General features: G+C 36.4%; 2 protein-coding genes across 3 annotated transcripts in view; one reads left to right on the top strand and one right to left on the bottom strand.

The window, feature by feature from the left end:
* toc (toucan) overlaps positions 1-13770 on the bottom strand; it is a 90446-nt gene that overhangs the window by 37386 nt on the left and 39290 nt on the right. The window contains exons 1-2 of one of the 2 annotated variants that reach the window (XM_017082472.4): positions 13115-13236; positions 9014-9150 (exon numbers count right to left, since the gene is read on the bottom strand). In XM_017082472.4, coding sequence (XP_016937961.3) covers positions 9014-9150; positions 13115-13221 — 244 coding nt within the window. In that variant the 5' untranslated portion in view covers positions 13222-13236. Of the gene's footprint in view, positions 1-9013; positions 9151-13114; positions 13237-13770 lie in introns of those variants that run through there. The other variant, XM_017082457.4, reaches the window with a different exon arrangement.
* PpD6 (Protein phosphatase D6) lies at positions 10371-11570 on the top strand. Its single transcript, XM_017082504.3, has one exon. It carries the CDS (start codon positions 10407-10409, stop codon positions 11442-11444), a length of 1038 nt encoding a protein of 345 aa, XP_016937993.1. The 5' UTR covers positions 10371-10406; the 3' UTR covers positions 11445-11570.

The raw sequence follows: 13770 nt of genomic DNA, 5'->3' as shown, positions 1-13770 counted from the left end.
AGTTATTTTACTCCCGTGATTATTTCATAAGCATTAACAAATCTTTTTGGATTGAATATTAACAATCTTTAACAAAGGTCATATTTTCATGTCTTTAGTAATATTCCTTGGATATGATCAAAAATTTTGAAAAAATTGTATCCTGATACCGAAGAAATTTGTATATCTGTTATATAAAATCTTTAATAATGTTATATAGATATGATTTAATATAGAAAACATTAATCCTGACTGATAAAAATTTAATATCGGTTGATCAAATTTTAAGAAATATTTTGTTATTAGGGTTGATAAAAAACGTTCTGTTTTAAATATTGTATTTAAAGACTTGGAATTGGCAAAGATACATTTCCTTTACAATCTTCTTGACCGATTTCCCGAATATCTATCATACCCCATTCAGATTTTGGATCACTGGGCAGCAATATCCCACAGACCAGCACAACCTCATTCCTATGAATAGCATCGGCGCCCTCTTTAGTTTAGTCAGTTCGGTGAGTTTAGTCAGGCCTGCAAATGTCAATCCGACCAGGCCAACTATAATTAGCCCGAAATGCAACAGAAAAAGGTGTCAAATGTTTTGGGGGGAATTCGATTCTCATTCGATTCTATTGTTGGCTCCAAATTTAGTCGATTGGAAAACTTTTGAGAGCATAATTCACATGACTTGGCACATCATTCAATACCGAATGTCACATGCCTCGAATGCCGGAAGTTTTCCACCACAAAAACAAATGTGAAACGGAAGTTGTGGGATAGTCCTCAAGGGCAACTTGATGTTGTATTTGTCGCAGCTGCTTTTCATTTTATTTTTATTCCCATATTTTTTTTATTCGTCTGCGAATGGCAGCTGATGAACCCTGCGCGCCACGAATAATTTAATATGCAAAAATTGAATATGACTTTCAATTAAAAGTTGGCCGTTGCTGCCATGTGGGCGTTTAAACATTTTTCATTGGCAAGCTTTTCCTCAGGCGGCTGGCTGGAAAAGCGGGTGAAAAGCGACGGAAGCTGCAAAAGCAATTAATCGAGCTCCGAGTTGGAGGCGTTCGGAAGGAACTTTCCAGGAAGGACCACAAAAAGGCGGTGGTGGGCATAAATCTACATAATTTAACCGGGACAAGTGCAGCGAAAATTATGAAACGAAAGGAGGAAACTTAAGATGGTGCTTATAAATTAGGTTTCAGGATAATCACCTGCACTAAAGTTGGCTTAAATACCCTTATTTTACACTCAGTAGTTAGTAAAAATATTTCTTTTAATTTTTGAAGATAAAGAATAGTTTTCTATTGATATAGATTGTTATATTTATATTTTTTAAAAGAAAAACTAAAATTGTATCTGCCCAATAACCCATTTAAGCTAGATTACATTTTTTTATAAGGCATAAAAAATGCTAAAAGCAGATTTTATATCTTTAAAGCTCACCCATTGGCGGACATAAAAAATATTGCTCCCTATACTACGACAAATCATTTCAATCTATGTTATGGTACACGATTTTTATGTGTCCAGCAACTATCGTAAACTACGGGTTCATTGTCTCCCCCCAAGAGATATTTTATGGGTGACTCCTCGGCAATAAAAATTACCAATTACCAATGCAAAAACGAATACATACAAATTTTCCAAGTTTTTTTTTATTATATGGCGTGTTTAAATATAAAATGTGTGCGCCCATTAAAAAATCACCAACATGCAAAACAGTAAAAGGAAACTCCACCCATGGTCTGCAAACGGGACTAAAATAAAACTGACCGCTAGCCCCCCGCGGATCCGATATAAACAATCGTTAAACTGACAGCAAACTGTGGAAAACTGTGGAAAACTGCGGAAAACTGCATCAGCTGCATACACATTTCAGCCAACAAACAAAATGAGACTCACTCGTAAACCCAAATTCGGATTTTCGGTAAAAATTGCTAATTATGTCATTAAAATGCTTCCTTTCTCGGTATATGCTCCAGTAAATTTAACAAAAAGGGCACTGGGCCAAAAGATAAATATAGTAAATGTATCTTTCAAGCAAATGTATCTGTTAGATACTATATAATACCCTGTAACCATTAAATGAATAAGATATGTATATAATAACCGTAATGGAAAGATACCCGAATGATGATTCACCAAGCAAATGGTTAGGAAAATAAATGAAACCCTTTAAAATGGGGTTAATATTCCCTAAATGATTTTAGAAAGCTGAAAGAACAGATTCGGTTAATGGATATTAGGGAGATTCTCCAAAGAGCGCACTGCTAATACATTTAAATAATGATATTCAATAATCATTATCCGTTTTATTGCACAGAAATACTAACATTTTAGTGTCCATTTATTCCAATAAAATATTTAAATAAAAAACCTAATTAGCCTGCAAATACTAATAAAGTTTCCATTTGCATTTTCCATTGCCCTAAGTACACAAACAGTTGGGAAATCCAGCAGATAATTTTATTGCCTGCAAAAACGAAATGGGGAAATGGCAAATACAAATGCAAATGCAAAAGCGAATGCGCTCATAATGCAATTTTATTTTTAAAACGCTGTCGTTTGCCCCACGGGTTTTTAGTTTCGGGGGTGTGGAGGGGTTTATTTTTTTGCCAGCTAATTTTTTCCTTTTTTCTTTTTCATGTGGCACACTTTTTTCTTTGACGGCCGGCTAGCAAGTGGCGGCAATTTGTTTTAAAAGTATTTTTAATGGCATCAAAAAAATGAGAATTAACATAACACTTTAGCATATAGCACAGTAAAGAATATGAATTATTAAACTCTTGAATTCGACTCTGAAAAGACAAGCGTTATGTGTATATTTTTGATAAATCATTGGATAACGTAAACATTTTCTTTCAGTGCCCAGTGAAAAATAGAAGAACACAAGATGATGTCTGCACTGCAGTTGGCTTCTGCCTTAGACAAATGTGTGAATTTCATAAGGCAACATTTGCCTCATTTTGACTGTGAAAATGCTAATTTACATTGCTCCCCTTCTTTTTCAACTCATTTGTTGTCTAATTGAGCTGTCGACATCGCATCACCTTAAGTCTGGCCAATTTGCGCAAATTGAGTGGACAATTCTATTCTTATTATAAGAGCAAGTGACAAACAAAGGCTTGTCTTCTCAGTATTCAACCATAGACAAAGACAAATAACTTCCCAGCTAACTATGGAAAAAATAACAGCAAATACTTGAAGATTCAGCTGATGAACTTATGTCTTTAATATTAGAAATCTCATTATAAGCTAAAACAAATCCATTCGATATGTGATCCATACGCTGCGCTTTCTCAAAGTAACATACAAAAAAGTTGCCGCGTCATTTTGGAAGCCAAACCGAATTGCGGTCATCAATTTGTTTGGCACCTGTTTAAACAGTCTTTCAGATTTCCATTAGACAAACCATATAGTTTGTTAAGTGCTCATGTGTGTTTTAAACCTCTAACGAGTGTGATTATTGACGACAGCCTACGAGAAATGCTTCCGGCTGTCCGGCAATATTTTTTAAGCGACCGCACGTGCGACCCCCAAAAACAAACTTGGCGCCCAACGTGGGGCCTATGGGTTGACTTTGGGGTCATTAAATAACCATCTGAATAACAATTGTCGGTCTTTTCTAGCACTTTAACTATAATTTTACCAGCAACTCGAGTTACGTGGCCCACAGGAAGTGCGTGGTAAAAGTTGAGCGACTCTAACGACACAATTAATTTATTGAATTAAGCTGAAAAGTGGGCACTAAATGCACTTTACGACTCCGCGAAGAGCGGATCCATTTGACCAGTCGAGACTTAGTTTGATATGCAAATTAGATACGAATGCGTGATCAAGTTGATGTTGTTTGAACAGAGCTTGAAAGCAGCGGGTCTTCGGAGGTCCCAGCTCATTTGCCTGTCTTTCACTCGTTAACAACTCGGCAAGAAGACAACGTTCGGCTTTAAATGCAGCGATCAATCACACGAAATGCAGGTGAGTTTGGGTATAAGAAAATCAATGGAAAAAGACCAGGAAAATACCAGGAAAACACTCTATTATATGGAGTAGCAAAATAGGCCATAAATCACAAACAAATAATGTATACTAGGTGTAGTTTTAGCTCATTTTATTTTAAACATTTATATTTGATATATATTATTATTATATGTTTAAGAAAATGTCTATTAAAATCCTTTAATTTTATTTCTCTATTTTGGTTTTATTTAAACAGCTCGTTAGGATTGACAAAAGCAAACGAGTCTCAACCATTTTGGACACGCTAGAATTGAAATGCGCTATATGGTGTATTCAACTATAATAACAACTACCAATTCAATCTTCGTTAGCATTACCAACTCATTGACAGCCCAGTTTTCGTTCAATTTAGTTGGCTCTGATTGGAATTGGTTCAGTGACCAGATTGAAAATTTGTTAGGCCGGCAAACAAACAGCTGATTTTTTGGCCCGGTCTGCGGACCATTTATGGTTTCTGTGATTGGCAGGCACATGTTCGCGGCATATAAGCGCTTCATTATGCCAAAATGAAAAGTGTTTCGCCTGCGTTTCTTATCCAACAATAAAAGCCAGAGCCGTAGGAAATTATGCAAAAAAACATAACGAACCAAAAAAAAAAAAGGAAAATCAGACAACAATACACCTTACGATTGCATCGATTGAAAATATCAAGTGAAAGTTGACAGCTATATAAAGATATATATTTTTTGTTGTTCCTGAGGCGAGATTGGGTTGCATTTTGAAAAGGGTATCACTTTGGGTGTTCCAAGCAATTATGGTAATCGAATTATGGCCAAAGGGTATGGAACTTTAAGGAATAGGAAAGTTTTTGGGATCAATGATTGAGGCAAATTTGATGCAGTGTAATTTAATATATTACATGGATTTATTCGTACTTTCATTTTATAACCCAAAACAAGTGCAGAACTTAACAACTTAGTAACTTAATTTAATCGAAAAAATAAATGGCGTCTTTATCTTAATAGTTGCTTTTAAATAGAAACTTTTCCGATTGATTTCTTCTAGCCTTCTCATCTTATCTTTTTCTTTAGAAAAACTTATTTCGCGTCATTTCAAGCTGAAGAATTCCTTGATTGAAATTCAGTTTTTTTTCTTTGCGCAACCTTCACTTCGAGCCAAGTTGGCAAATACCATTTGAATGCATTTCATTTTGTTGGTCTAGTTGGTGGTGTTACAGTTTTGTTGTTGCTGATGTTGTGCAGCATAATTTTTACAACACAACGCCCACAACACTTTCTCGCATAGTTAAGCGAATTTATACAAAAACAGCAAACAAAAAATGCAAAAAAATTAAAAATAAAAGAAAAACTGAAAAACGAAACACACAGAGCACAGAAAATGAAAGAAATATTTCTGTCTAGCATTATTTTGCAATTTCCCACATAATTATTAAGCGCCATTGCGAGAGGGAGACAGAAGAAAGGGGAGAGTGAAAGGGAGATAGGGAGAAGTAGAGCTGCGGCGAAATGAAAGCAAACAAAAGTTGCCGCCGACTTTTCAAACTCAGGTGCACTGAGAAAAAATTACAGACAATTTGATATTGAAAGGGAATCATCAAATATTTAAGATCCATCAAGACAAAGATTTAAATATTTTTGAAAGTCGTCCATTATTTATACTTTTAAATAAGTTAAACGGACTATACATAATATACTATATAAAACATGGAATACTAGATTATATTTCAGATCACTAATATTAGGAGACAGATAAACCAATATATTTTTCAGGATTAACTTTATAATTTGAAAGTGATGGATCCTTAAAAACTAAGGCCCGTTTTAGGAGACTGTAGAATTTAAAATATGTTCTCTGAAGTTATTTCCCGTGCAGAGACAACAGATGAAACCTAGACCGGGCCCCAGGAGTATCTTCCTCCCCAACGAGACAGCACTGTACAGTAAATAATAATTTAATGCACGGCAAAAAGAGAGGAGACCGCAGACAAGCGGAGCAAAAAGATACAGAAAAAATGCAAATATGATAATAATAATGTAAAAAAGCACAAAAGCATGCCAGCACGTCAAGTGAAAATTAAGAAAGAGTCGTTCGTTCATGGAGCACAAAAATACACAGATAAAAAACGTAGAGAAATGCACAAAGATACACACTCACACCAGGAGATAAAATGTTTTCTAACAACAGACCAAAGAGAACTGTCGACTGTTTGATGAAAATTATAGACCCAGTTGGGGAAAAAATCAGAGCCAAAGGCAGAATGGTCTCAAAGAGACCTGATCCAAACCAGTAGACAAGGCCGGAAACAGGTGTCGTCTTTGGAGGTGAGAGAATCTAGGGAACCCTATACCAAGCCATGGAGTTCGGAACCCATAAATAAAGTCTTAAACATGCCTAACCATATAGGGCTAATATCCGTTGAGCAGGCAATACGGATATAGAACATTAAGACACATTCCTCTGCATCAAAGCTTTTTGTTACGCCCACTGGTTTTTTCCCACTGATGATTTCCCTAATAAACATAAGCGGATAGGAGATTTAATAGTTTTCTTGAATTTTATGGCCCACGATTTATAAAAGGTCCAGAACTTTTTTCAGACTTGTGTTTTAATTAAGCCTAACTATTACTTATTTATTGCTTTCTGAAACAACATTTTTAAAGCTCTATAATGTTAGTCAACATTTTAAATACTTTCAGAACTATTGTTTAGAAAAATACTAAGTATTACAAAAAGGTAAGCCATTAAAAAAAATTTAAAATAGGTTTTAGGTAACTTGTTAACATTTTAGGTACATAAAATTTGAGTTCTCACATCAATTTTAATTTTTTTAGGGAGTGGTTCTACCTATCACATATTCACCTATGCTGACTTCACTGGAATTCGGTAGCAAGTATTACCAGTACTTAGAAAAAGCAAATCTCTAATCTCCCATCCCAGTGATGTCACCAGGTGGTGATCTCATTTAAATATTCCATACAGCCAAATGAGTCCCGAAAGAAGCTTATAGCTTATAGCATCAATATATTCATCCCATCACCCCCGACTTAACCATTCATTAGGGGATTTCGTTACGCGGAGCTTGGGCAGCTGGACAAAGGTAAGTCGAATAGAAGCCCCTTCAAGCTTCCAATTGAATGCCGATGAAGTTTGATCCCGGAGTTTCGACGAGAGGCACGTTTCCAACTGCCATAGGTAAATGAACTCTTTCTCCACCCCTTTTTTTTCACCTGGCGGATTCTTCTACTAGACAAAAGCTAACGGTAACCGGGTCTTGAAAGAGGGAGGGAGAAGGAGAGCTACGATTTTGCGGCTTTGCAAAAGTTCGTGAGAAAGCCAGGGAACAAACTGTAACAAAACTGATTACGACCAACATAATTTATGGCCAGCAAAAGCCCAGAAGAATTCTTTGTCGAACTGGGAAGAACAAAAAAATGAAAAGGGTAGAAGAGAAGCTTGGAGCACCCACTGATTGATTGATTGGCCTTCCAAGTTAATGCGATTCTTACTCTGGAAATTGTATAAACGTATTTCTTTTTTGTACGCACACACTTTGGGTATTCAGTGTCAACACCAAAAAGGCAAGTTACCAGCGAAATAAATACCAAATTGAAATACACCGAAATGACGTCAAGAGCAAAGGTATATGAGGTAGAAAGACCAATGAATGCAGTCAAAGGTGGTTGGATGAGTTTCGGGTTTCAGTGGTCAAAAGTGGTCTGGAAATGCCAGACGATGCTTTTGTTTCAGTTGAAAACATTTTAAGCACACACATTTCGAAAATAAATAATAAAAACCCCAGCGAACCGGCATTCTATGAAAAAGCAGGAAAACCTGTTTTTTACAAATGGGTTGTAATAGCAAGTTAAGCGAAATAGGGGTGCAAAAATGGCTTTTTAGGGGAGTCATTTAAGGCAAAACAAAAACTTAGTATTTATTTATGATAGACTCTTGACCCGCCTGCAACTTGCAGCTTTTATGGACTATAATATAAACACTAATGATTGATTTTTGATCTCACTATCACACTAACAACACTTTGGGCCTTGTTTCATGACCAATTTCGGTAATTATTTTTCCTGTCGATCACGAAACGCGATCTAATCAAGATCACGAAGAACACGAAGAACGCGAAGAACGTGGAGCGAGCGGCATACATACGATCGCATTGAAATCCCGCCGCCAACTGAAGAGACAGCAAATAAATGCCGTTTTATCGACCAGATACCAGATACATTTGTATCCACAAGTTTTCACTCTCGGAAACTCGCTCTTTGCCATACCATAAAACTCTTAGGGAGCAGCAAGTTTGGTTCGGTGGTCGATGAAAAGCCGGTTCGCGGCTTAAAACTTTGAGCATTCTACTTAGCAGTTCAGTTCTGAAGTTTCGCTCGAGAAATCCAAGTTTATTTTGTGGTGTGGAGATAGTTCTCGTTTATCTCTTAGGTTGCTTTTGTTCATGTTGCAGCAACATGCACTGGATTGTAATTTAAGATTCTATGTGTTTTATAATTCTTTTAAATATACTTTCATGTTGTTATTCAAGAATTTTATTAAAGAATTTGTTGTAAACTTAAAATAATTACTTATTATTTTGATTATAAAAATTTAAAACCAAAAAAAACCATAAAATGTGCTCGTTTTTATGGTAAAAGTTATTTAAAATTGTTAAACTTTGTATATTTTTTTAAAGATTTCTTTATTATTTTTGATTTATTTGTATTTAAAAACCTGCAGCTTTAAAGCAGTTTTTTAAAGCAGTGCAAGGCAGACAAAGGTATAAAATGAAGCATACTTTTGGGATGCCATTTTAAAGATGATATATGTATCTGCTTTTAGGCTTCATAAGAATCTTTGTAGAACACCCATCTTTCATTCGAAAAAAAAACCTGTCACACTTTTAAATTCATTCTCATATCTTAAGTTCAGTGTATTAATATAATATATGGTTTAAAAAAAGTTAAGTTTAAAATCTAAGTGAGAAACTATAGATACATCTCTTCAGACCTCTTAATTTCTATATTTTATATAGTACATTTAAAATACTTACGCAGTTGAGTGTTTGCCAATAGCTTTGGGGATCCGCTCCCAGACCCAGAGGTCAATGGCCGGGAAGATGGGGCGTTGCACACCAAACTCAAGTCGCTGTGCGAGCTCTTGTGGCTGTCCTTGCTGTACGAGCGACCACTGTAAGTACAGACATTAATAAGCCATTAGTTACGATTTCCAATTAATTACTCAACAATTCACTACTCAATAAGACGGCCAAATTGCGGCTTAAAGGAACATAAAATTAATTCAGTGAAATTATCCCCATTGCAAATGCTAACTTTTTTGGCTGGTCATTGTTTTTTCTCTTTTTCCACGAGCATTTCTCGTTGCTTTTCCAGCAATCTGAAAACTTTGCTACTTAAAAATTCAGAAAGCTGTGAAATTATTGCGAAAATTCTTCAAGCGTCGCTGAGCAATCACAAAACAGAAGCAGAAAAAAAGCAGGTGAAAATTGGAAAATCAATTGGAAAGACGCGTCAAATTTATTCACCGCCTCTTTCCGTTAAGTGGGTGAAATTTCCTTTTCGTCGCCCCTGTAAAACTATTTTTTCGCTTGCATTTTTTATGAACGACTTCCGCAGACAGCGCGCTAATTGAAAACTATACAAGAAAAAAATGAAAAGAAAATGGAAAATTTCAGCAGGAAACCGCACAAGGCAAAAAAAACGAGAGTGGCCAAAAGGAATTAGCTGTGCCAACTGCGTTTCCGCTAGCCAGCAACATAACTATAATTTTTTCACTCATCCAGCAATTGCAAAAAAAAACTTGTTTCCCTTTTGTCGCAGCAGCCAAAAGACATTTTTCATATTAATTTATGTACTCTTTTTCCGGCGAGTGCAGCACAGCTTGGAAAATCATTAAATTAAATTTATTGGGGCAATTATCGCAATTAAAAGCAATTATTAAATAGTTTTTAATGCGTTCAAGCGCAGTCGAACGCATTATTTTAGCTTGTATCTAAACTAATGTACTAACATTAGGATTTAGTATAATATTTCAATTTATTGCAGTTCCTAAATTTTAATTTAATACTAATAAAATTAGACAGCCAAATAAATTTATATTTATATTCAATTTTATTAGTTACTTTAAAAAATGCTGCCTGACTTAAATTCTTCGTCAATAATGGGATACTATTATATATCATAAAGCTACCAAAAAATTTTAATAAAATTAATTGGTTAACCTAAAATGTAGCCTAATTAAAAAGGGATATTTAAAACGAACAACCATTAGACTTTGCAATGATTAAGAAATTCTATCCTCTTGGAAATACCCCAAGTTATGTAGAATAAAAACTTTTCCCATACTATCAGTTAGCTCTTTCTTTTTTGTCAGTTTATTAAATTAAAAAAAAATATTTAAAAAATTATAAAATCTCACCCACTCAAATGATGACCACATGGACAACGCAGGATAGAAAAGTGATTCAGAACCCAGATATCAGCAGGGAGGATCCTTCGGGTGACGAAGGTTATACGGATACTGAGAGAGAGAACTTTGTGCTCAATTTGAGTGACTTGATCCTTCGGCTGAAGAACTTCCGGCGCAGCAAGCAGCAAAGACTTCCGCTAATCGAGGCGGAAGTGAGCAAACTTTGCAGCCTGGCACGTGAACATTTCCTCAATGAACCCATGTTACTGGATGTTTCGGCACCCGTTAGGGTCGTTGGCGACATACATGGCCAGTATATTGACCTCCTAAAGATCCTCGACCACTGTGGCTATCCGCCGAACACAAACTACCTATTTCTTGGGGATTACGTGGATAGGGGAAAGAATTCCGTGGAAACGATCACCATGCTTTTGGCCCTGCGGGTCAAGTATCCCAAGCATGTGCATCTATTACGGGGAAACCATGAATGCCAATCGGTTAATCGGGTTTATGGATTTTTCGATGAGTGTAAACGACGCTATACGGTGAAACTGTGGAAGACCTTTGTCGATTGCTACAATTGTATGCCAGTTGCAGCTACAATTTCACATCGCATTTTCTGCTGCCATGGGGGTTTGAGTCCCCAACTAAAGGATCTTAGCGATATCGACTCGCTCAGCCGTCCAACCGAAATCCCAGAGACAGGTCTGCTGTGTGACCTGCTCTGGAGTGATCCAGATCGCTATGGTTTCGGTTGGACGCCGAGCGATCGGGGTGTTAGCTACCTCTACGGACGCGATGTTCTGGAAAAGTTTCTCCAGAAGCACGATTTCGATCTGGTATGCCGGGCCCATCAGGTCGTCGAGGATGGTTATGAGTTCTTTGCCAAACGGCAGTTGGTCACAGTCTTCTCGGCCCCGAACTACTGTGGGATGTACGACAATGCTGGGGCTTCGATGGGCGTTGACAAGGATCTGGTTATCTCTTTTGATGTACAGCGGCCCGATAATCGAAAAGCCGTTCTGAGGAAGGTGAGCATTTCACCAGCAAATTGAGAAAAACCAGGAACAAAGACTATACCATTTTACCAAAGCGGACAAATGGCTGTTATGTAACAGATCGCGCGAATTCTTTAGATCGCAGCACCTGCTGTTTAACAGAATGCAAAAACGTTACTATTTCCAGCCTATTAAATAAAGTACCCAGACTATATATATAATATTTCCCATTTTTATACAAATTTATTTAGTACCATCAAGAAAGTACCCTTTCAAAAGTTTACAAATTATAAAAATCAATATTCTTCCCATTTGCCTTTTTGTTTAACCCTTCTTAACTTAAAAACAAATATTTACCCTGCCAACAAGCAGAAGAAACACTAAAGAGCTGAGTGCAAGTCAACTTTCCCACCTCCTAAATCAACATTACTTCAGAATATTTAATTTTTTTGTCGGCAAAAGCCAACACAAATCAATTTCTCTGCGAAAACTATGCCAAGTCATTCGGAGTTTTTGCAACGAACATTGTTGTTTGCCGGCAAGCCCAGCTACCGTTTGGCAATACATTATTTTCACTGCCAAGGTTTGCTTTCTGTGTCACCCGTGTTGGCCATTTAAGGCGCCGCCTTGGCCATTGCAAAAAAAATAATACATAAAAAGTGCCAAGCCTCGAAGAAAAGCGAACATTTCCGCCAGAAAAGAGTGAAATAAAAAAATAAAACGAGTTCATCGATACAGGTAACAAGTGCGAGTTATAAATGTGGAGTTTTAAGGCATTACTTTGGGGGAGGAAAGTCAGCGACTGACCGGTAAATAGATTTAATTATGCAAAACGTAAAACGAAACCATCGACACGCTGAAAAAATCGCTGAAGCGTTAAACATTGGCGGAAATCGAGTGACAGAATCGATTGAACAGAAAGAGAAAGATAGATAGGGGGTCTACTATTCAGATTAATGGCCTTATAAACAAATTGTAAATTTTAAATAGCCCAACGAACCGAACCAAACCAAACCGATGGGGCTGAGTCTTCGCCTTAATCCCGTGACGTTGTTATAAATATTTATTATATCATCCCCATTCCAACCTCAGACAAAGTGCAAAAACGACCGACTGAACTGAGGAGCTGTTGCAACTGCGATGGTTCGTAATTAAAATGCATTATTAATGAAATGCAAATGTCGAGACATTAATGAAAACGAGAGGGGAGACGACTAAACAATTTAAGCACGTGCGGAAGCACGTATACTCTGGATAAGGAAAATTCCTTGGGCAAATATCTTACTTAAGTGTCTATTATGCAATATATACGGAAATATATATCTTGAAACGATGAGTTCCAATACCTGAATACTTTAGTTCAGGAAATTCTTTCGAATATAAATAAAGTATTTTAAAAAATGTATTATTATCTAAAAGAAACAGAATCAAAATCAAAGGTTCTGATTTATTTTCACATTCTTTTAATAATTAATATTATTTAATATTTTAAAAAAACTCGACCAAAGGAATTGTATAATCTTTGAGACTCTCTATTTGAGTATACCCCTCGCCGCATAGGTAACTCAAAGTACAATGACAGTCCTAGTAAATCCCCTATGCCATGAGGGAATGGCACCCACAAAATCCCACCCTAAATTTCCACCTGTCGTGCGATTTACCGAGCCGAACCCTCACCTACGATGAATCTCATTTGTCAACGCTTCGGGTAGGAAAATCACGCTTACCCTTTCACCGATGTTGCCACCACTTTGACGGCAACTTTCTGGATGGGACGATGGTATTTCACAGAGTCCCCAACACCGCCAGCCATCAGGGTCATTAGGGCCAGCATTTCTCTTCTTTTCCCGGGTTTTTCAGACTGATGGTTTCGTGTAGGTTTCAGATCGATGTATGTTTAATAATATTTTACGCGATTTTTGAAAAAAGAGTTTTATAGAAATATATAATGTTTTTTTTATCAGTTATCTGACTGCAGAAGCAAAGATAACCTTTGAAATTTATTTGTCCGTTCTTTAAAAATATGTATGTATCTATTAGTATCTTATTTCTTTTATATTGTGCTAGGAACCAGGTTAACATATATTATAGTTAATTTGGTATGTTTAGAATTTGAAAATGTTCACAAAATACAAATCATAATTCCACAATTTCTTTTTTCATCACCTGATTCTGGTGTTTATTGCACAATTCCCTCAGCAATTCAAGTATCCACCTCCCTGTAACACTTGTAAATGTTCACTTTTACAAGCTGACAATTAATACCATTTTTTTTTTGTGAATAGATGCCACCGGCTGCATTTTAATTGCCACAGCAACAAGGACAAAGGCAGCATTAAAAGCCATGACAAAATCCATAAAAATTCTGACAACTGAGCTACCA

Source organism: Drosophila suzukii, chromosome 2L (assembly GCF_043229965.1).
Source record: "Drosophila suzukii chromosome 2L, CBGP_Dsuzu_IsoJpt1.0, whole genome shotgun sequence".
Lineage (NCBI taxonomy): Eukaryota > Metazoa > Arthropoda > Insecta > Diptera > Drosophilidae > Drosophila > Drosophila suzukii.
This window is presented reverse-complemented; position numbering and strand designations above follow the sequence as displayed.

Excerpts from the sequence above, each read along its gene's own strand:
- PpD6 (XM_017082504.3), top strand. The coding sequence starts at position 10,407 with ATGATGACCACATGGACAACGCAGGATAGAAAAGTGATTCAGAACCCA.